Below are 24984 nucleotides of genomic sequence, written 5' to 3' on the forward strand. Positions count from 1 at the left end.
GGTCATGCAAATGCTGACTGGTTGTATGAAACATTGTAGAGCTCCAATTCCTGGGCTGAAACCAAATTCTACACCAGCTGATTGCTGTGCAAACTTGAACAAATGCCTAATACATATTCTTCACTTTAATAAACAATAGGAACCCTCAATATAGAAAAATACTTTCAGTACCAGTACATTATTCAAAATTGTCCTTTTATGTTCCATGGATGAAAGAAAATCTTTGGAAGGTTTGGGACGAAGTCAGTAAATGGCGAAAATGTTCTTTTGTGAATGCATTACTCCTTTAATCAGCAATTTTATCTTAAATCATAAGAATGAAAACAGTTATTTATCCAGAAAAAATAATATTTATTCCAAATAACAACAGTCATTCCTCAATATGGTACATGCATATAAGTCCTTATTGAGAACTAGACATGATCTTGAGAGCTTCCTCCTCTGTTTCAGGAACAGTAACCAGATCTTGATAAAATGGTCTTCCATGAAGACAGACAAGACTTTCCTCTTTCAGTTCCCGTTTCATTCGGCAAAGTGTATTGGTAACATCTACTCTGGAGAGGTTCACAGGTAACTGTCTAGCTAGTCTTACAGCCTCACCCTAAAAGAAAGAAAGAAAAAAGAAAGAAAGAAAGAAAGAAGGAAGAAGAAAAGAAAGAAAGATTAATCCAAAATTGCAGCTAAAAAGATACTAAAATATCACTGACAACATTTGCATGCACAAGAGTATTACAATATTAATAGGAACTTGGTTGTATTCTGGATGCACATGTTCAACAAATTGCAATAATCTGAAGCCAATATTCCGGTTTCTAGATATCTGAATAAGACAGCTGGCATTTCCCTGTATTAAAGGAACAGTTCACCCCAAAAATGAAAATTTGCTGTTAATTTACTCACCCTCGGCCATCCAAGATGTATATGGACTTTCTTTCTTCATCAGAACAGAATTTAAGATTTTTAGGAAAGTATTCCAGGTTTTTAGCTTCATCCAATGAAAGTGAATGGACAGTCCAAATAGCATTTTTAGGCAGCATCAAAGTAATCCACATGACTACAGTCAATTAAGTAATGTCTTCTCAAGTTAATCAATACCTTTGTGTGAAAAACGAATCGCTAGTAGTATGCTTTTTGGACCGTCAAATATTGCTGTCCATTCACTTGCATTGGAAGAAGCTAAAAAGCTTGGATCCTTTTCTTAAATCCTGTTCTGGTGAAGAAAGAAGGTCATATATATCTTGGATGGCCTGAGGGTGAGTAAAATATCAGCAAATTTTAATTATTGGGTGAACTATTCCTTTAATTGTTATTTTGGATCTGTTAAACACATAACTAGAATATCCATTTATATTTGCACATGTCCAATAAAAATTAGCTCTGGGGACATACAAGATCCAGACAGCAGTGAAAATTAAGAAACAAGTCGATATGTTTTTGAAGAAAGAATACATCTTTTACAAACATAAATGGAAATAATAAAAATATAACACAAAAATAAATATAACATCTAAAAAAAGGTGAAAGCATAGTAACTGTCTAATGGCTTACATTTTGCAGTTCATTGTGCTTGTGTGTTATTGTTAAGGACATGAATAAGAATGAAAGAATTTATTAAATTACTGTGCAAAATTGCTAAAAATACACTGGTATGGCAAAAGCGTCTTTTTCAGAACATAACCTAAACCAGAATAAGAATCTGAAAAATACTGTATGTGCATGTAAATGTGGTCATTATCTCATTAATAAACACTCCATTTGCACTCATTTTTTGAAACTCTGATGTGAAACTGGTAATTGAAAAAGCCTGCTCACCTTTAGGTAGTTTGAGACTTTGAGCGGTCTAAATTGCTCCATAGTTTTTGCATCCTGGGCCTTTACAGCCTGTAGAATCTCCCTCAGGTCTCCTAGCCCATAGAAAGGCATGCAGTCAGCCATGCCCGTCACTTCAACACGCCTCTCAGTAGACGAGGAACCTGGCCAAGATAAGCAAGGTGCAAGAATTAATAAACTCCTAGTACAACGTTCTCCAGGAAAAAATAATAAATAAATATTGTGATTTACACGCTGGTTGGAAACCAATTCAAGCAGGCACTGCACCAAATTACACTGTTACTGTGTCTTTGTGGGCTGGAAAGAAAAACCAAGGTGTAGGAGGTTTTCAACAGATGATTTAAAGATGATTGCTCTTCCCTAGACACATCTCAACCAAGAGATCTGCTCTAGGTGGAATGTACGGAAAGTTCATCAAGGAAGCGCAGGCTAAACGAATTCTCCTTCCTTATCTGCTTTAAACAGAGACCCAGACATTAAAAATCTGGGTTGATATACCATGCTTATAAATGAATGATATTGTTAATGTAGAACATATCGGGGGGGCTGGGTAGCTCAGCGAGTAAAGACGTTGACAACCACCCCTGGAGTTCGCGAGTTAGAATCCCAGGGCGTGCTGAGTGACTCCAGCCATTTCTCCTAAGCAACGATATTGGCCCAGTTGCTAGGTAAGGTAGAGTCACATGGGTAATTTCCTGGTGGTTGCTATAATGTGGTTTGCACTCTCAGTGGGGCACATGGTGAGTTGTTCGTGAATGCCGTGGTGGATGGCTTTAAGCCTCCACACGCGCTGTCTCCGCGGTAACGCACTCAAGCCACATGATAAGATGTGTGGGTTCACGTCTCAGACACGGAGGCAACTGAGATTCGAACTCCGCCACCCGGAATGAGGCGAGTCACTATGCCACCACGAGGACTTAGAGCGCATGGGGAATTGGCCATTCAAATTGGGGAGAAAAAAAAACATTTTAGTACATATTATAGGGTAGACACTCCAACAGCCTATGTTTACAGGCTCTGTTTTCAAGTGTCAATAAGATATTAGCTATTACTTTAAGACAATGTGAGTGCTGCTTGCCAGTGTAAAGCTTGCTGCCACAATGCTGGGGTATTCTGGATTGTTGTTTACTGGCCCAAGTCAATATTTGATCCTCTGTTCCCAAGATTTGGCTCAGTACACATCTTTCAAGGCAAGTCTATGGGATCTTCTCACATATTTTGCAACATAATCACACAGGAGATCGGCATGTTAGTTCTGGTACCAAAGGATCAGCCACATTATGCCATTATGACACACGGCATCACCTATCAAACATGTATGCATCGGCTCAAACGTGTTCACCTTTCTCTGTGGCACGACCAAAAGCGCGTAGCTTCAGCAGTGTGGTACACCCAGGTTCAGATACTGCGTTGAAACCAGGAAGTAATAGTGTTTGCATAATCAGCGATGTGTGAAATTCAGAGGTTGCATTTTTTTCCTCCAACCCCAAATGGGTTACAAATACGATCTGAGGGACAAATCTAATGTTGATGATGATTGAGCTGAACTTAACTTATTATTGAGCCCGGCATATTCCTTTAAGGATTTTGTTAAAATCCCTCATCCTAAGAACGATCAATAATAATGTTGGTGCTTGCCTTAGCAAGCACCACTATTTAATATTGAGCCTGAAGAACCAGAAAACGAAACATTTCCTTGTGGAATGCCCTTCAAGTGCTCTTGAAAGGAATAGAAATCTGGTGAAAGTGCTTTCGTAAAGGGCAGTGTTTCTCCACAGAACCACACTGAAGTGCAAATCCACTGTGCTGGCAAAAGCTTGGGCAGTGAGCCAGCATCAACCATGATGACCCTTACCAGTGCCAACACAATACTTACTGGAACAGGGCTGAGTGGGGAGTGCATTCCCTAACCAAGAGGCAAAATAAGGTCAAATGAGGAATAAGATGGCAGCCTCCTTAGAAAGAGAACAACATTACCATGTAAAATGGCAATTCACCAGGACCTAGAAAAACTGTTGCATGTTTCTCTGTTGTATTGGGACATTTATAAAAATGTGCCATGGCATAATTCATTATTTAATTTACATGCAATTAAAAAATGGTCTGGGATGCTGATTGGTCAATACAGCATTCCAGTACTGTTAAAATATAGTACAATATACAGTGACAACTATTACGCAAAACAATTGTTCACCGAACTACACTGTATATATTATAACCCAAGACCCACAAAAAGTTTTAATGAACATTTATGTCCTTGGTATTTTTTATAATGATGTAGCCATTTTATAAAAGCATAAAGGCACTCAAGACAGTGATATATTTTTAATATAGTTGCAACTAAAAGGGTTGCAAGCACTTTGCTGTGCAATGTGCCTAACAACACCCTTTAGCCCTGACAATATTCCCATTATAGCACAGCTTTTCGAACATTACTGAGTACTTATAACACACAAGAAAGAAGAGTACCATTGTTTTAAAATAATGTTAAATGTAATGTTTTCTGTTTTTATATTAGGCTATTGGAAAATTAAAGGCACCACAAGAAAAGAAAACATTTAAAGAAAACAAGGTAATTTCACTCTTCACTAATCAGACACAAGCAATTCTGTCAGAAATAATTGACAGTAATCCTGTTATTCAAGCTGTTATGTTTGACATTTCTAAATAATTTGTGAGCTGTGGCATTAACGATGTCCAGTGGGTCCAACCTTTGTTAAATCAAATTGGACAATCTTTGAGACCTTTAAACAGCATGACCCTTGAATTAATAAAGGCATATTTTCTCAAGGTAACCTGGCACAGAAAAAAACCCCACAAACCGTGAGTAGAAATATTTTTGAATCTCTCCCTCTCTGCAGCACATGATGAGTATGAAGAGTGAAGGTTGGGTGCAATTCAAACACACTTAAAGCTAGAGTATGCAATTTATACCAGAATATTTTTTTTGTTATACTGGTTGAAAGTCTCTTTGAATCCTGACAGCAATCATTAAATCAAGTGCTCTGATACTAAAAAAATCCTTTATCAGTGGCAGTCACAGGCCCGTTAAAGGCCCGTCCAATGACTGGATGGCCTGCCTGCCTGTTTAACTATGTACCTGCCTACCTCCACACACTCTGCCCGTGCACTCAATGGCGTGAGTTAGAGGCGGAACTATCTGACTGTTTGAACAACTGCAGGCAAGGAGTGTATTCAGAAAGCTGTTTTAAAAACGTTTATTTTTGCAATTCCGTTCGGTGGCACTATTGCAGCAACAATGACATACTCCAGCTTTAATGACCATCTCAAAAGCTCTTGCAATGGAAGAAGAGGCTGAGTCATATAGGAAGTGGACCAATCCCTTAGAATTAAGCCCCCTCTTTTTAAAACAAGTTCATATTATTAAGTGTGCCCACACTGAGCTGTGTAGGGAAAAGAAAATGCTGACAAAGCACTTTCCACTTAAGCAATTTGTATAAACAATGACTTCATCACTAGGCACAGCAGGACTTATCATCTCTGGGGTAATAGCAGGGATTTAAAAGTGATTAAAAACTGCAAAAAAAAAATGTTTTGTTAAAATGATAGCTGATTGATATCTTTCAATACTTTTACGTGTAGTGTGTAGTTCTACTCGTTTTGAGACAATGACCTTTTGCAAATTAATGTGACATCTGTCGACTGTTGTTCCAAATGAAGTCATACATGTGTAAGGTTAAAATATAAGCTTTGACCACACTCTTGGACCATTTCATGGAAAAATTTAATTTCTTGATTGGCTCCAAAGAACCCCAAGCTGAATAATCGTGTCTAAGGTGATGGAACAGTAAGTCTAATTCAAATTCCACGAAACCACTGATACGGAAAAATCATAATGTAATGTCACAATGCATTCTTTTTACATGAGTTTTGAATGACTTTTAGATAATTAAATGTAGTGACTGACTGATAATATTTTTAAATGGGCGATGGCAGTACCAATATCTACAGTATAGCCTAGAGGTCGACTGATAGTGAATTTTGCCAATACAATAAAGTCTGTCTGGCACTAACAATAATGCCATGTCAAATTCACTGAGATCACATTTTTTCCCCATTCTGATGATTTTATGCACTGCTGCCACACGATTGGCTAATTAGATAATCACATGGATGATTACTGGTGCCAGATGGGCTGGTTTGAGTATTTCTGTAACTGCTGATCTCCTGGAATTTTCACAAACAACAGTCTCTAGAATTTATTCCAAATGGTGTCAAAAACAAAAAAACATCCAGATAGTGGCAGTTCTGCAGATGGAAATGCCTTGTTGATGAAAGAGGTCAACAGAGAATGGCCAGACTGGTTCGAAACTTTTTCTGTAATTACAAAATCAATATTTTAACTTAATACCTGCACTAATACGCTACATGCATCAACATAAACAGCACCTCAAACTAATTTCAACATATTCATTATTCGGAAACTGTACATCACTATAGAAGGAATACCCTTCCTATTAAAATGCATACAAGAAGGGATGTTGTGATAATGATGCTTGAGCATTTTAATCATACATGGAAATCCCACACAAACACCCCAAGCTCTTTAGTTATCGTTTCAGGTCTGTCCGAATTAGCACTGAATGCCTGCTTAAAAATGGAAGGGAGTGTGTGCAGTTTCGGCTCACCTGTGGCTCTTTCCCTGGGTGATGTCAGCGTAAATGATTAATCATGTATCGATGTATTAATATTACAGCATCTTAATGCAATTAATCAAAGCGAAATATTGACGCTCGCAACAGATTACTGCCGCGCATGGAAACACGAAGAACTTGCGTGCGCATTTTAAATAAACCCTCAAGCACATTATTGACAGCACTCGTGTCGAGCGATGTCTGCAAACAGTGCATGTTTTGTAAAGGTCTATTGACCACTGCTGTTGTAATTGACTGCAAAAAGAAAATGTTCCAAGAAAGGAGAAACGCAGGGGGCTTCTCTATCAGTGGCTCGTTTTCTCCACTTGTCATTTTCATCTACACACAACGCTTGCAGAACTATGCAACCTATGAGAAGGTTGTAACTGTGCCTGTCTGTTTTATGCTTTGTTTTCTTATGCTCCATATGCGTCATTAAACTTGAGGTGAACTGACTGCGGTGCCAATGGTTCCTTTTTTTTTTACCGAGAACAGTTACACCCCTAGTGTTCACATAGTATTTCTCTTTGCATGCCCTTGCTTCAATTTAAAACACTAGATTAACTGATCACAATGAGATAAATATATGGATAAATAACTGTAAAATCATCTAGCGCTGACCACAGATGAAAATAAAAACTTTTGGCATAGATTTTTGCGAATAACTGTTTGTTCCAAAAAGAAACTATCGGCACAGTTTAATCGGTAAAACTGATATAGTGGTCTGACTCTAGTCCAGTGTAGCTGATGGCCGACATAATTACGAATGAATAGAATACAATTCAATGACAGCCAATGACATTTACAAATATGTTGAAAAGAACATTTATTTTACAAAATATATATATATATATATATATATATATATATATATATATATATATATATATATATATATATATATATATATATATATATAAATAGAGAGAGAGAGAGATAGAAAGAGGCAGTTGGTAGATTTTGAACTACAGATTTTGCCATAAGGGAAACCTAATACTTCTGATTATCGGGTCAAAATGGCCAGATGTTTGCAAATATATCAGTTAATTACAAATTAAATGTTCTTTTCATGATCTTTTGATTCCAAAAATGAAGATCGAAGACAAACAAAGTATATGAACAGAGAATGGATACAAAAAAGTCTTAAACTATTACCTGGAATAATCCTTATCTCGAAACCATTTGCCACAAGCCTAGGATCAGTGAAGTAGGTGTCGCCATTTAAACCGGGACTGCCTTTCTCCATGTTCATGAGAACATCCATGTACTCTGGCCCACCAAGTACCCTGGAAAAAACAACGGTGTCAGTGTGCAAGTACAAATACTGGAGTGGTGATGAAAGTTTGTAATTCAAAATAGTGAATATATTGTGGTAATCCTAAATTGTAAATCCAAATTTAAATATGAATTTTGAAATAACATTTTTAATAATTTATTTGCAACTGCGTTCAGCAGTACATTTTTATTAGCCAAACAAAGATAATTATCAAAAATCTTTCTATATAAAAAAGCCTCTGTAACACATAAATGTATATGCATGTTTTATTGTATTTCAAAATGCCACTAACGTAACTACAAAAACAAATCGGTTTGTACACATCCAAAATGTGCCATTAGTAGAGAAAACTAAGAGATGTGCTACCCATCTGTCAGCTGAACAGGGGTCTGCTGCCTCACTGCTGGAAGTATATTATTCTCCAGAAGTCTTTTAAACAGCAAGGCCTCCTCCACTCGAAACGGGTTCAACAACATGAGCTTTCTGTCGCATAAAACGACCCAAGCACCGTGAGAAGCCAAGCGGTTTACAAGCCTGAGGCCCTGTGCACTTGAGCTGTTCTGGTAGGAGAAGAGGTTAAGACTCTGCTTGAGGGTTGCAATACTGAACGGGAGGGGTTTGGAGAACTTGGCTGGGCTCCTTTTACCCGAGGGCTGAGAGGAGAAGAGTTTGTTCAGGTCCTGCTGGTTGGAGAGGGGGCCCTTGCGCTTCACGCCTTGAGCTTTGTTCAATGAAGAGTCTGCGCTCATCTGCTTCTTGCCCTCTCCGCACTGGCCACCTCCCTCTGTTGCCCTTTTCCTTTGAAGGTTGTAGGCTTTCAGAGACTTTTCTGCCTTGCATTCATACCTACAAAGGGATGTGATACAAGAGCAAGTATTTTGTTACAGTTCTTAGTAGTACATTTAGCATTTTATTTTTTGCGTAACTTTTTAAATGTGGTCAGATGAGAGAGATTTTGTGAGGACGAGGAACAGTAATAGTAGTCAACACTACTTTCAACACCATCTACACTACCAGTCAAAAGTTTGGACACACTTGACTAGATTAAAGTTTCTCAAGATCTTAAAAAAAAAATGTAAGGCTTAGGCTTGAATGCATAATATTTGTTTTGTAAACAAAAAAATGTGCCTATGAATTTTTATATAAAATTAAAATGGTTTTAAATGAATGAATTGAATGGGAAAAGCAGTCAACAAGTGCCTAGCATACATGGGATCTCCTTAAATACTATTTACACATCGTTGGTTGAGAGAATGCCCACAGCGTGCAGAGCAGTAATCTAGACAAAGGGTGTGTGTACTATAAAGAAGCGAAAATATAAGATAGTTGTGATTGGTTTCACATTTTTTGGATGATTCCCATTTTCCATTTTTGTTATTTAATTGTTTGATCACGCAAACAAGGTTGTCCAAGATTTAAAAAATGAGATTTTTTCTTTTTATGTAGTTCAAAGTAGTTTTTCCAGCCAAAAATGAACATTATCTTATCATTTACTCACTCTCAGGACACCCCATTTGTGAATAATGTTTTTTCTTATGCAAAACATAAATGAAGATGTTTGGAAGAATATTTTAGCTCCGTTGTTCCTCACTATGCAAGTGAATGGTGGCCAGAACTCTGAAGGACTAAATATCACGTAAAGGCATCATAAAAGTAATCCATACGACTCCAGTAGTTTTAACAATGTCTTCTGAAGTGATGCAATTGGTTTTGTGTGAAAAATATAATATTATATTATATTATATTATTTATTTATTTATTTATATATATCCTTTTTTATAGCACATCTTGCCATTGCAGTCTCTAGGCATGACCTTGATTTCTTGCTCTGTTACACTTCCTAATTCTTGACACATTTTTGTCTGTTCTCACCCCCAAAAAAATTGGATCGCTTCAGAAGACTTTGCCTTTGCCTGTATGGACCTACAGAGCCAAGATATTCTTCTAAAAATCTTTGTTTGTGTTCTGCAGAAGAAAGAAAGTCATACACATTTGGATGTCATGAGGGTGAGAAAATAATGAAAGAATGTTTATTTTTGGGTATCCCTTTAAAACACAGGTGCAAGTTCAAAGAAAGTAATATTTGTGTCCATCTTGATTACATTCTTGAAAAATTATTATAGCATTTTCTAGTAAATAATTTAAGGGCAAAAAAATGTCAAGTGGTGCAACCATCAAGTATAAGGTATTACAAAATTTCCAAGGCAACTTTTTACAAATATTATAATTTTTTTTTTTTTATATCAAGAAGTTTTCTAAGGTATACTCCATTTGACCAGAACAAAATGTGCATTTTAGAAATGCACAGAAATGTCTAAATATTAGAAATACTAAATATTATTGTTTGTGTGTAAATAATACACACAAACAAACTTCACACACATTCGTGAGGGTCTTAATTGGTCCTCTATGTTTTATGGTTTTCTTTCATGGCAACAAAATGCTACCTGCATGTTGGTTACGCCACCTGACTTTGATTTGGTGGACAAATATATTCATTATTTAAAATCAACAAATTGCTTCACTGCTTATTTTTTAAGAAATAATAATAAAGAATTATTCCAGACTACTCAAAAATGTTACTTTCTCCAGATGGTTACACCCCTTAGACATTTTTTACTTTAAGCCCTATAGATCAAATTACTTTGATCTTAGAAATTGAAAACATGTTCATTATAGTAGAGATCCGAACCAAAACTAGTGGCACACTATTGACCCTTATTCTAAAATGTGGTAAATAGCAATAATTAACAGAAAGGTGATTCCAAACATTTTACAAGTAGTGTGTACATAAAAAAAAGGCATAGCTGGTTTGGCAAAACTAAATCCATGACTAATTTGACTTAATAACAAACAAGTGGCATTAAAGATTTAAATTCAATCAGTAACCAACTCTTACACGAACATCTAGCACCAATTACTTTGCAGACTGTGTACGAACGAGGTTCAGCAAAGAGGTCAGAAGTTGTGACTAATTAAATATCCTCAATTCACACAAGAAACCTTGATTCAATTTGCTCTTGTGATTCTAAGTGGGCTGCTGTAAATCACAGTGTAGAAAATGTGCAGAAACAGGCGAGATAAAAAACATCTGCTACCTGTGACCAGATGGGGGCCATAGAGCAGGAGGGAAGGGGGGAGAGGGCCTGTAAAAATCATGCGGTCCTGACCCTTCACTGGAAGTTTCTCGATGGGCTTGCCAATTAACAGCTGTGCCATTGCATGGAGCTTGCTACTGTACAATGGACCGGGCACTATTTCAAGTGCACTGTATGGTTCCTGAGCATACAGCTTGGGTACAAGAGAAAGATGCAATTCAACATGCTGATGAAACAACAGCATTCAAGAGGCAGGCATGAAATGTGCTGAAAGCAAGAGCTAAGCAATAAGAGGCCAATGGGGGAGATAAATGATTTCATAATGGAGCAGAAGGTTGAAGCCAGAGGGTATTCCCTGCCATGTTCACTGAAATGGGTGGCTGAGGGCTTTGGGACTTTAGTTTGCAGTTTGAACAGTAACAATGTATTAAAGGAATTTCTGGGTGACATTTAAAGGAATAGTTTACCCAAAAATTTAAATTATGTAATAATTTACACACTCTCATGTTGTTACAAACCCGGGTGACTTTATTTTTTATGCTGAACACAAAATCTATTTTAAATGAACATTTCAGTCCATTGGGAAACTAAGCAAGTTGCCCGGGGGCTCGTACACTCTCAAAGACATTAGAAGTAGTGATATGAACATACTGATGAGGACCCCCAAAATAACATTTTGCTTAGGGCCACCAAAAGGCTAGGACTGGCACTGAAAAGCACTATGAGAAGCTCATTCAAAGAGGCTTGTGCGTTTATACGAAACTTGCGTTATTCAGCAATAAATACAATAACAACATAAGGTGATAGCATCAAATCTCAGGTAGGTTGTCAGAGCTATGACCTGCAGCTTCAAAACATAACATTAATTGAGCAAGCCATAATATCTCCAGCCATAATCATGATACAAGCAGTATGGAAATAGCACATAGAAAATTAAGATGCTATACTCTTAGCTACTGCTCGCCCCTCCTGATATGGACCTCTGTGTACACTTTGTGAATGCATGATGAAAGCCATTCAGGGAGCACTGTTTGCATTCTAAGCCTGGAATTCATACGCACATAAACTGTGCAATAAGAAAGCAATGCTCCCTCGGTGTGGGCACTTTGGATGTAAACCAAGTTCATATAGAGTTTCTGGATCGATGCCAGCTACTTTATTGCTGCATCAGACCACTGCAACCAAAATATAACAAGCATGGATCTGCTCAACCTGCACAACTCATGAACTCCCTCCCCCCAAAAAATCCATGACAACAAGTTTTTTGCTCAGCGTGCCCATATGTGATAGACCCACGTTATATGGATTTATGCAAATATGGTATTAGAAGTGTGTGCTACTCTATGGGTGCTGGAAAAAAGGACAAAGTACTGGCAAAGTACTTGATAAGGCCTATTTCATGTTTAAGACAGCAGTAATGCAAAACAGGATTCAAACAGATGTCTTTTTCCATACATTACATATGTGCCAGTATGCACTTTCCATTCATTTAATTATGCTGACAAGGCATGTTGTAATTGAAACAATTTATCCGGGAGGGAGCGAAATTAAGGGGTGAATTCACTAAACCATTGTGGCTCATTTACATAAAGCATTTAAGCACAAAAAACTGTGCCTGATGACTTTGTCTGTAATTAAGACTGTAATACAATTGTTAAAATGTAACGCTTTTCAAATGATGAGTTATAGTAAAAAAAAAAAAAAGGGTTTCGATATAATAACAGCAGTGTGCAAGTAATATTGTGAAAAATACTTTTTGGTTTTTACTAAGTCAATAATCAGCTGTTATAGTCGTGATTTGTGTGAAAGTGAATGAAACGCACAGATGTTGTAGCAACCCTAGAGTTCTAGTGTTCATTTCACCAGGAAACTGCGACGAAACGTAGAATTCGGAACATAAACATCAGTTTGCAAAAATGTAGTAATAGTGACGTTGACTAGTCTGAAATTTTTCTTTTTGTTTGAACTATTCCTTTAAGAACACTGATAAAGGTGCAATGCGAAATAAGGTTAATAGACGTGCCGATAATCTTTTGCTTATGAATACGAAGATTTTGTCTGTAAATGCACTCACTGTTATTCTTTCAGCACAAACATACCTCCTTTTTATGCAAATAAGGTTTAGTATAGATTGCTCTTTATTAAAAATAACTTTTTTTGCCCAGTGCAAATAAAGTCACAATATTACCTTCCGCAGAAAGCAGTCGCTAAACAGAATTTAGCGAAAAAAAAAAGTTTGTGTACATTTTCTTTTGATCATGGCAGTTGTAATTACTCAAACGATTATCAAATGATAGAGAGAGAGAAAAGCCTTATATACTGACATATATAAAGAATGAGTTGGTGTGTTAAAAAAAAAAAAAAAAAGATTACACAAATTTGAGTATTTTTAGAGCTCATAAACAACCAATAAATTTGTCAGATATGGACTTCATCTGGTAGAGAATGAACCAGATTGTTCGCATCAGAGGCTGCAGGGCACTGAAAGGCATGGCATTCTTTGGAAAATAGAATACCTCTTTTACAATGGAAAACAGGAATATAATAAGCAACAATTCTTCCATTGGGTAGCAACACGAACAAGCCAGGATAAGATTTTCCAATCCATATTTTATACATGCCACTGGCAGGTCAATTTATCTCTTTCTACACGGAGAAAGTGAATCACAACAACTGGAAACAGCAACTTCGAGGGTGAATTCTGGAAACTTACTTTTTTCGCTCTTCCTCCCCGAGGCTTTCCCATCTCTCTCTCACCAAAGAGGTGACATCCTGCAGACTGGCTCTTGGGTTCTCCTGGAGGACGAGCGATCTTGTGTCCTTCTCAAATAGTGAAAAGGCAGACGAGGGCTGACGCACCGAACGGTTGCTGATCAGGTCGTAGGCTGTCAGCTTAGCCATTTTCTCCATTATCACATTGGAAGGCCTCTTGGATGGGCTGGCCCCCTTACTTGTAGACCCACTTGCAGTTGTTTCACTTTCTTGATTTGTTATTGGGACATGGAGTTTTACAGGTTCTAGACACTCACCTGTGGTTTGATTTGAGAAGGCCCTACCTGTGCTCCATCTCTCAGCAGAAACTTCACTCTCTTGACCATGGTCACTGTTACTCTTAGAGGGGTTTGGGGAGTTACAGTTAAGAACAGCAGTAGAGTTCATTACAACATCGTCAGCAGTTAATGAGAAATTAATACTGTCAAAATCACTTGAGCTTCTGTTGATTACCCAATCCTCTGAAGATGAGGAGGAGCTGGTGTTTGCAGTGTTGCTCAAAGATAGCTCGCTGTCTTGTTTATTTGGAATTGTGAAAGAATGTTCGAGCAGTTCTGGTGGGTCCATCAAACTAATATCTGTAGTAGGTGTAGGTATAATTACACTAGTCTCGCCCTTATCAGTGCAATCCATTTGTTGAATTTGGACAGCTTTGGAGGATTTTTGAGGATTATCATCACCAACGGAGAAAGACCCATACAAGGAGATCAACATAGTCTCAACTGCCAAGAGCACTTCTTCCTGGTAAAAAAACGTGTTAAAATGCCAGTTCAAAATCAACTGAGAAAACAGTGAATTGGATTTCCTAAAGCACAGCTAGATTCATTCTCAGAGCCAATGTCAGAGTGCGTTGCAACACAAGTATTTCTCAACTTTTGGTCACTTTCACAAACTGTTATGTTTTCCCTTGATTACATTTTTGCAAATTCCCTGAAATCAATGGTATTGCAGCGTTCCCTGACACAGCACGTGTAGGCACCCTTATTTTAATAACTGTAAGTAAAGAAATCTGAACTGAATTTTACCTTATTCTGTAGCATCACTTCGGTTTTGTCTGGAGTCAAGTTAACATCTTCACTTGAGGCAGGAATGGTGATGTTCATCATTAAATGGGGATACCGGCGGTTTATAGATTCATTATTAGAATGAGCACTGGTGTAGTATTGCTTGACAAGCTGCAAGGAAAACATACAGAGAAAAGAAGATTGCGAGTACTTCTAGTCTGTTTACATGTTTCAATTGTCAAATTACAAATTTGTGCACTTAATACTTTAAGTTGCTTTGAAAGTCACTAAAAAAAGCCTCTGCTAAGAACAAAAATAAAGATGTCAGTAATCTGCGATGAATGTTCAAGCTTTGGGTCAATAGTAGGGCTACAGAAGTAAAAGCTCATTCATTTTTGCTTTAGAGAAATGTATTTTGAACAATAATATATACCTTTCAAATGAGAACATATGGGTGTTTCAGATCAACTTTGTTTTGTTGTTATTCATCTCAGACCTGGTTGGTTGGTTCATGGATCAAAACTTTACATTTATTGAATAATTTTCTTTAAATTCCCATTGAGAAAATTCCAAAACTAAGGTCACTAAATAAAACTGCTCTATACAAATGCTTTACAGCTAGAATGTCATTAAACAAATTAGAAACATTAAATTTAACATTAATAGAAAATTGCAACATTGCAAATATATGCACCCACAAAGTATAATACATGCAAATAATTAATGTGTAAATACATTTATATATGTATGACAGTTCCTTTACCTTAAGTATTTCTTTGAGATGTACAGGCCGACTATTTACAAAAATGAATGTTTTATCAGGTGAAGAGGAGCTTGTAATATTAAAATCTGAGGCCGGCTTAGGAAGGAACCCGTCGATGACAATCTGTGAAAAAATTAATGGTTTATCAAAATCACTTCAAGCTATAAACACAGAACATACAAAACCAAGAGTAAAATATGAATATTATTCCCAGGTTAGAAAAAGGGTTTTAACACATTCGTATTGTCCATTTTGTATCAAGAAGATCTTGCCAAAAGCAAGTATTCACCATGTCAAATATGGTTTATTTTAAATGAAAAATGAACACCCAAAAATGAAAATTCTGTCATCATTCCTCTACCACATGTCATTCCAAACTTGTTTTACTTTCTTTCTTTTGTGGAACACAAAAAGATGCAGAATGTTAGCATCAGTCACTGTTAACTTTTGATGCATCTCTTTCCATTCAATGAAAGTGAATGCTAAATGAGGTTGTCAGTCCTTAACATTCTGCCTAACATCCCCTTTTTTGTCCCTTGTTCCACGGACAAAACTGAGTGCGAGTAAATAATGACAGAACTTTCGATATGGGGTGAAATATCCCTTTAAGATATTATTTAATTTCCCCTTCCCCGCCACATCCCGTACTCATTAATTTTCAGAGCACATTAAGGCTTCCATGAACTTTTTCCAAGACAAACTAAATTACACACTATTGCCCTTTAGTCTGCTTTTCAGTAACCAATTAAGATTTCTCTGTGCTATCAGAACCCATTTGTCATCTAACTATGGAGTGGGCAAGCTACTAAAATCTGCAATGAAAACAGTTTCTGTTAGCTAAATGCAGCACCGGCGAAGTGGCAGAATGAGAAACGGCTCCAAATTACTCAGAGATCTAGCACTAGATTGTAATGCTTGAGCTCACAATTGGGAATTAACAAGCACAGCAGTTGGCTGGCAAGAGGACATTTTAATTGGAGTCTCTGACAAACTTTATAATCAGGGGTATTGTGACTTTCACAATAACCACTTATGTTCTCTATACATTGCCACATTTGTCAATTACGGTGGCATAGGTGGCCCAGTCCTTTCCTGTTTCAAGCACTGAATGGGGTTATTATCCCCAACTCTTCCATTTTCAAAGGATCTCGGCCACAGTGCAAAAACTGCTAAAGTCTGAAACCAGTGTTCCATAACGCTATTGATCTACTCAGAAAAACTGTAACCCTTACAGCATTTAGAGAAAACTCAAAGAGGGCACTTGTTATTACAATTGTAAATAAAACATATGGCAAAAAGGGGATAATTTTATGATTAAAGGATGATAGAAACTTATTTGCTAACATAATATTAAGCCTAGTAAATCAATAAGTACAAATAAATAATAAAAAATATATATATTTCACTGGCAGCAAAAAGTTTAATAATAATAATGTATAGATTTTGCTGTTTTGGAAGGAAATTGGTACTTAAATTCACCAATGTGGCATTCAACTGATCACAAACTATAGTCCAGGGTTGCAGCGGTATAACAGTTTCATGGCAGTTGTAGTTCAAGTTTCAAGATGTGTTTCAGCTAGTACTTGTTTTTTCATTAATATAATAATTTGTTATTATTATTACTATTATTTAAGACTAGCTACACTGACCTAACCATGATAATGAGGAGCCTTTCCTCCTGTTTAATATGCATGTTCTGTTTGAAATGTCTTTGAAATTTGGTAACAAATGGGATAATAATGGGATCAAAAAGTAAATATGCTCATCAATTTTTAAAAGGGGGGAGAGAAAACTACCTGTCGCCTTTGTTGTTGATGTCAACAACAAAAATAAAGTCACTTGATGCATGTACTTGTCCTTGAAAACCATGAACAAAACTATACAACATAAAAGGAAATGCGACCCAGGATACATTAAATACAGGTTAAGTTTTTACTATGGTGTGTCGCCACTTGATTTTTAAATGTATAATCTGTCCTGAAGCAAAACCAGTTCAGACAGGAGCAGTCTGGCTGCACTGTCGCACACCTACAGTATATGTTAATTATTAATAATCAAACGACATTACTATAAAGCTCACACAGCTGATGTTATTTTTCATTTAGTAGTTAATTTAACATGCTATGCTAACATGTAAACTAACATGTTATAGTTACATTCTATATTTTTATCATATATAATTCGGTTTATTATTATAATTCTGTTAGCTTTCTTAATTTTTCTATTTATTTTCAAAAGGGAGACTTCAATAAAAAAAAAAAAATGGTTCCAAAAAAAAAATAATCTGTTTTCACACCTTTAATGTCGTTGTAACTGATAATAATAATTGTGTAATACCATGATACCATTAAAATTTGATATTTTCTGAGACGGTTATCATACCATGAAAATCTCATACCGTTGCAACCCTAGTCAGGACATTACTGATGTAAAAAGCAGCACTATCACCATTTGAAAAAGTCACTTTTGATCAAATCTAGACAGGCTCCATTTCCAGCAGCCATCACTCTAAAACATTATCCTTGAGTAATCATGCTAAATTGCTAATTTGGTACTAGAAAATCACTTGCCATTATATCAAACACAGCTGAAAGCTATTTAGTTTGTTAAATGAAGCTTAACATCCTCGTGTTTTTATTAGACTGGCATGTCTTAAGGTCAATATTAGGTCAAAAATGGCAAAAATAAAAAAAAAAAAAAGATTTTTCTAGAAACTCATCAGTCAATCATTTGTTTGATGAATCAAGGCTATACAATACTGAAGATGTCATACAAAGGTGTACACTACAGTATTCAAAGACAAAGGACAACTGGCACAAAGAGATGTGGAAGGCCCAGGTGTACAACTAAACAAAATTATAAATACATCAGTCTCTAGTTTGAGAAATAGACGCCTCACATGTCCTCAGCTGACAGCTTCATTGAATTCTACCTGCTCAACACCAGTTTCATGTACAACAGAATAGAGAAGACTCAGAGGTGCAGGCCTTATGGGAAGAATTGCAAAGAAAAAGGCATTTTTGAAAAACCAAAACAAAAGTTTAGACTGGGCAAAGAAACAGACATTGGACAACAGATAATTGTAAAAGAGTGTAATGGATCTTAACCCCAGTGAGTTTTTGTGGGATCAGCTAGACTGTAAGGTGTGTGAGAAGTGCCCAACAAGACAGCCACATCTATGGCAAGTGCTCCAGGAAGAGTGGGGTGAAATGTCACCGGAGTATCTGGTCAAACTGACATCTAGAATGCCAAGGATCTGCAAAGGGTTAGGACAAAGCTGTCATTGCTGCACATAGAGGATTGTTTTGTAGTAGTTTAAGAAGTTCTGAAAATTGTTTTCACATTGTAATTTTTCACTTTATTATTGTCCTGACTTTACATTGTGATTAGTTGAAGAACACTTTAGTGAAAAAAGTACCAATTTATTTCCATAAGAGCAAAATCTGTACATTATTCCAAACTTTTGGCCACCAGTGTATGTAATAACTATATTTTTACATTTTAGTCACTTTACAGTGTTGATGTCACTGTGTATTGTTTGCATAAATTGTTGAATAATACTAATGGCCTTTCATGTACTTACTATGTGGCAAATTCTCAGGGCCAGCAGAGAAGGCTTAACCTAACATGCCAAATAAATCAATATTTTTTCATACTTTCATTCTCATTCAACTTATTGCTCATGTATTTTTAATCACTTTCCACTCCTAATTCCTCTACATAAAAATAGCAATAGGGCTGATTTTCACTTCAAGCTAATTGGTAAGTGCTTTTTGTATTGTTATTGCAACATCAGGAGTTTTCTAAGTGTAACTTAGGCTGGCTGGAGCATGCAGTGTCGGTTCAAGTTTTGAAAAGTAACCGCCTACCCTCACGAAACTAAATATCTAGCAAATATTATAAGATAGAGTTTTCCTGGTATTATAGGCCTCCTTGGTTTTGACTTTTGTAAGTTTGCGTGGTTTAAAAATGTTAATTGGTATTATTAGTTGACTGCAATGTAATGTATGATGTCCATAGGCTTAGGGTGCCTTATTCATTGTGAAACAGTGTTTTCTTAAATGGCATGAATCGCACTGAAGGCCTAGAATAAAAATGCACTGCCCACCACTGGTACTTACAGTCTAATTCTCATGGTGCAGGTGCAGGACAATTTGCATGCCAAACTTTAATATTCATGCTAGGTTTTTAGAAAAGTTATGATGAGCAATAGGAATAAGATGTGCTTCCCTTATAATTATAATTTTCATTTCAAGAAGAGACGTTCTAAATGAAGGCAGATGTTAAGCTTAACAAGTCATATCTACTGTCCCTATTCTCATAATGTCGAAAGAGCCAGGGGACTGTGTAAGATTTAGACACAAGTCAAATGGCAAAATCTGTCAGGTCTGCATGACATCGGGGGGGTGGGGTGAAGGGTTTGCGATGGTCTTGGCATCGTTCTTAACCTGATGATAAGTGTGCAGCTAATGACTGATTACTCTAACAGACCCTCCTCTCAAGGCCATAAATTAACTCCTGGTAAAACTCACCAATTCCTAGAATGCTAAGATGACTAACAACTAATAAATGGCATGCTGAGCAAAGATGCATTCTCATCTGACACATGGCTTTACAGAACATTGGCAAGACTCAGCCAAATCCATCCTTGAGTGTCGCTGTATATGCAATGTGTTCTGTTATACGTTCAGCAGGAGAGGAGCGAGCTGCCAAGATCTGACAGAGCCAAATTCTGAAGTGTGCCTACAGAGAATTATTCCTACACAAATGCAAAATGCAAGAAGGGACCCTATATAAACCGTACGTCTCTACTTAAAGCGTATTTTGTAAGAGGACACTTAACATGAATAAATCACTCATAAACGAGCCAGCAAATATAGACAATGCTAGCATTGTGCATTCTCCATCAGCTTCATATATCAAAGTAGGACACCATGTGTGCACCAACAATAGCATCCTCTCCAACAGGGCAGTGATGAGATCAGGCCAAATGCCTGAATAAGAATCACCATGTCATGCATGTACTGTATGACCTATACAGTTCCTCAAAACAGGGGATGTAATTATAGAACAAGAGGAATATTCTGTGATAGGAGAGCTTTTGCTGAAAGAAGGGGAGATAAGTGTGTCATTGCTGAAGAAAGTGGAGAAGGTCAATTGCTGCATTTGAAGGTAGCTTTCTAAAGCACACAAAAAGACCACAAAAAAAAGAGAAAGCAGGCTGGATCCTTTCTGAAAATTTTAAAACATGAATATGCTTGTGTTTAATTTAAAGCAGTATTTCTAATGGGTATTCCAGACTTGTATGTTCCGCTTAAGCTCATACACTTAACAATATTAATTTGTAACTTGTTTATTTACACAATGGCAATCAAATTAACAGGATGCAAATAAAGACATAAAGTTAGCTTTTTGAGAGGGATTGAGAGTTAAATTAAATATTAAATGAGGACATCAACCTGAAGTTATTTTTATATATTTTAACCATCTTTTTAGATTTTGATTTAAAAGTAAACAAAGTTATACCACAAAACATCAGATAATTTATCAACTGAAACAAATGTTGCATCATACTTTTTAAGTAAATTCAACTTAGTCATTTTATATCAGCACAACTAGAAAACTCTTGTTAGATATACATAAATGTATCAGTTTATTCAACTTTATTTCCTTAATCTCTTATGCTCAGCAGGATTTTTGGGCTGCTGCCTGAAAATGTTCACACTCAAATTTAAAACATCCCAGTTCATACTTACAGTGGACTAATTTCATAAAAATTGTCTCATTTTACAGATAACCCCCTAAAGTTTAAGAAACGACTGCAATAATTCATAAATAACATTGTATACGTTTACAATTTTATGATAAACAATTAAAAACAATCTTTTTTATTTCTGAAGTTTAAAAGCATGACATTTCAATTCTGTGTCAGTGAAACAGTGAAGCCAAAAGGTCAGACTTTGCACGAAGAGGCAATTGTTTAGGCACTGTATATGACAGGAAAAGCAAGCGGTGGAATGACATTACGAACACAATAACAATCCACCTATGCAAGACATGGTCCCGCTACAGACAGTCGAGGAAGACTGGTTCAGAGCAATGATTAAAACACTGGATTCGTGGACTGTCTTACCGTATGTCTTACCACAAACCCTATAGTTATCAAAGCCTTCAGTATATGACATTATAATGTTTTTATATTCTATGTATGTCTATGTCCTGACAGTAAAATAAGCCACTATAAACCTATATACAGGCCCAAACATAAATACTGTGATATACTGTGAAACCGCCAGAATCTTAAAAAATACCATGATACAGATTTTGGGTCATAGTGCTCAGCACTACAACGATGTGTAAGTAACATTTCATCATCAACAGATGATATCCTATTTTGCTGATGATTTGTTTCGCATACTTTTTCTACTGAACTTTCATATAAATATATGACACAAAATTGGATTATTCACCCAAGCAAACTCGCAAATATCAAGTAATTTTTTAATAACTTAAACCTAACAACCCAAGGTAAGATTTGATATAAAGTTTGAGGCTATTTGAGGCTTATAGATCAGTGGTCAGCACAGAAAACAACGTTTGAATTTTATGCCTTCCCGGAATAAAATTTGACTTTGTGATACTTTTGAAAATAATTCAAACTGTGGTATTATGGCAACAAAATAATACTGTACATTAGTGCCTGACCGATATATTATCGGCCGATATTAGCCTTTCACTGATATATCGTATCGGCGTACATGTTTACCGATATGAAATTTAGTTTTAGGATATATAATGCAGAAAACAATGCTTTAGAATTGGTGTCATAACATAGTTTGTCCAGCAGAGCACACTCCGACTGCATTGTTTACATAGCTGACTCTGAGCTGACAGTGACTTGAGTTAAGCGGTGTGGCGTTGAGCAGTGTCATCTCGGTAAGTTGTTAACTAGTTTGTGAAATACATACTGGAAAATTAATATAAAATTACCCCATCATTTTCCCTTTTCAATATAACTAATATAACGTTAACCCTGTCCCTGACAACCGTGTCACTCCTTTTTGCTGTTAGCCAGCTAGTTTGTCAGTTCAGTCAGTAATGTAGCAGATTGAAAGGTAAACATCAGAGCATCTTTTTGCAGCTCAGCAGAACACAGTGTGGTGCTGGATTGTGTCTGTTGAGTGTTGATTTCATGCTACGTTGTTACCTAATTGGTGAGACGCAATGCTAGTCTATCTTTTACTCTCCATGACAACAAGCTTATAGCTAACTAGCTAACCATGTAGCTACTTTCTTTGGTTGTCAGTTGGGTGGAAGCTAATGTGTAAACATGTATTCACCAACCTGTTTTGTTCAGGATTCACAGTTTGGTACTTGTTGTTTCAACCAAACAATTCCAGTCATTGCATTTATAAAATGTAATATTTAAATGTCTGATATTCCACTATTGAAAGTTTCACCTGAACTTGTATAGCAGAATACGTTGTTACACCGCTACAGTATTAATATAGTCAGCATTTTTTATTTATTATTTACTAGTCATTTTTTAATGACATTTATCTTTTTCTCCCAATTTGGCATACCCAATTCCCAATGTGCTTTTAAGTCCTCGTGGTGGAGTAGCGATTCGGTGGCGGAGGACGAATCCCAGCTTCCTCCACGTCTGAGACCGTCAACCCGCGCTTCTTATCACGTGGCTTGTTGAGTGCATTGCCACATAGACATAGTGCATGTGGAGGCTTCACCCAATCCACCGCGGCATCCACGCCCAACTCACCACACGCCCCATTATAGTGACCATGAGGAGGTTACCCCATGTGAATCTACACTCCCTAGCAACCGGGCCAATTTGGTTGTTTAGGAGACCTGGCTGGAGTTACTCAGCATGCCCTGGGTTTCAAACTAGCGAACTCCAGGGGTGGTAGCCAGCGTCTTTACCCACTGAGATACCCAGGCCCCCCAATATAGTAATTTGAGTGATACTAAACAAACAGTACTGATGTTTATTTAGCTATTTATTTTATTTTTATTTATTCTTTATTTTAATGGTCAGCAATTGACATACTAAACAGTACTGATAATTATTTAGCTATTTATTTATTTTTATTTATTCTTTATTTTAATGGTCAGCATTTGACTGATACTAAACAGTACTGATGTTTATTTTGCCATTTATTTTATTTGTATTTATTCTTTATTTTCTTAGTGTTCATTTCTAGAATTTATTGACAATGTATAATAATAATAATAATAATAATAATAATATCAAATATTCTTTGATACAAATATTTGTTTAAGAAAGCAGCCTTCAGAGTACCTTTAGTCATATCGTTGCAAACTCGGTGCACAATCCACATAGAAATGGTCTGTTTTCATTCCAGCTCAAAAAGTATCTATATCGGCCATCATATCGGTAATCTGTGAATTTCCCCCCTCTAAAATCTTTATCGGTATTTGTCTCAAAAATCCCATATCGGTCAGGCTCTACTGTAGAGTTACCTTCCTGAGAATGAGAGCTTTCAATTGATATATGACTTGTTTATTTAAGTGCTATGTGAAGGACTATTATATTCCAGGGTTTTTCCTACATAGAGAATTATGAGCCTCTGACTCTCAGGGTAAGGATAATGTTTGCCCTAAACTTCAACAATGTTTGCCACTCCTGTGAAATTAAACCACTATAATAAAAAAAAAAAAAATATCACCATAAAGCCAGCAGAACTCAGGCAATAGCCCTCCATTAAGCTTAACAACAAGCAAGCTAATCAGGTGTTTGCTCAAAATAGCATTGTGCACCAGAGGTGCCGGCACGATCTCCTGACTTTTTTCCTGATATCAGCAGAAAGGATTACTTCATCTTTTCATACAGATAAGAGTAAGACATCATTCGAAACTATAAAGGGTTTACTTTTATTTGTGTACACTCACAATAACAGCAACATTTTGTGGTTTTGTAAAATAAAGAAATCATACAGGATGCGCTTTTCGCTGTCGTTCTCCGTGAACTTCTGTCTAAAGTGTGTCACAAAAATGAACCGAAACTCAGCGTATACTTGCCTCGCAGACATGAGAAATATGTCTATAGAAAGCTTGAATTGTCTACTTTTAAATGAACCAATTTTTCTGATAACAATTATTCTGATTGTGTAATCTGTATAAAACCAATGAGAGGTACAGTCTTTCCAGTTTGAGCTCAGTTTTGGAAGAGGACACACTGTGAATTTACCTCAGAAGAAGAGCGTGATCTGATATTCAGTGCAGCTAATACTTTTTTTCATCCCTTTTCTCCCAAATTTAGCATGCCCAATTTCCACTACTCAGTAGGTCCTCGTGGTGGTGCGGTTACTCACCTCAATCTGGGTGACAGAGGACAAGTCTCAGTTGCTTCCGCTTCTGAGACGTCAATCCACGCATCTCATCACGTGGCTCGTTGTGCTGACACCGCAGAGACTCCCAGCATGTGGAGACTCATGCTATTCTCTGTGATCCACACACATCTTAGCATGCCACCCATTGAGAGCAAGAACCACTAATCATGACCACGATGAGGTTACCCCATGTGACTCTACCCTCCCTAGCAACCGGG

General features: G+C 36.7%; 1 protein-coding gene across 1 annotated transcript in view; it reads right to left on the reverse strand.

Annotated features, from left to right (window-relative positions):
* Positions 1–299: 299 nt before the first annotated feature.
* Positions 300–24984, reverse strand: part of pms1 (PMS1 homolog 1, mismatch repair system component) — a 36266-nt gene continuing 11581 nt past the window's right edge. The window contains exons 7-13 of the mRNA XM_052148698.1: positions 15399–15521; positions 14657–14806; positions 13573–14372; positions 8128–8607; positions 7641–7771; positions 1813–1973; positions 300–601 (exon numbers count right to left, since the gene is read on the reverse strand). Coding sequence (XP_052004658.1) covers positions 404–601; positions 1813–1973; positions 7641–7771; positions 8128–8607; positions 13573–14372; positions 14657–14806; positions 15399–15521 — 2043 coding nt within the window. The 3' untranslated portion in view covers positions 300–403. The remainder of the gene's footprint in view (positions 602–1812; positions 1974–7640; positions 7772–8127; positions 8608–13572; positions 14373–14656; positions 14807–15398; positions 15522–24984) is intronic.

This window comes from Xyrauchen texanus, chromosome 18 (genome assembly GCF_025860055.1).
Source record: "Xyrauchen texanus isolate HMW12.3.18 chromosome 18, RBS_HiC_50CHRs, whole genome shotgun sequence".
NCBI classification, from domain to species: Eukaryota; Metazoa; Chordata; class Actinopteri; order Cypriniformes; family Catostomidae; genus Xyrauchen; species Xyrauchen texanus.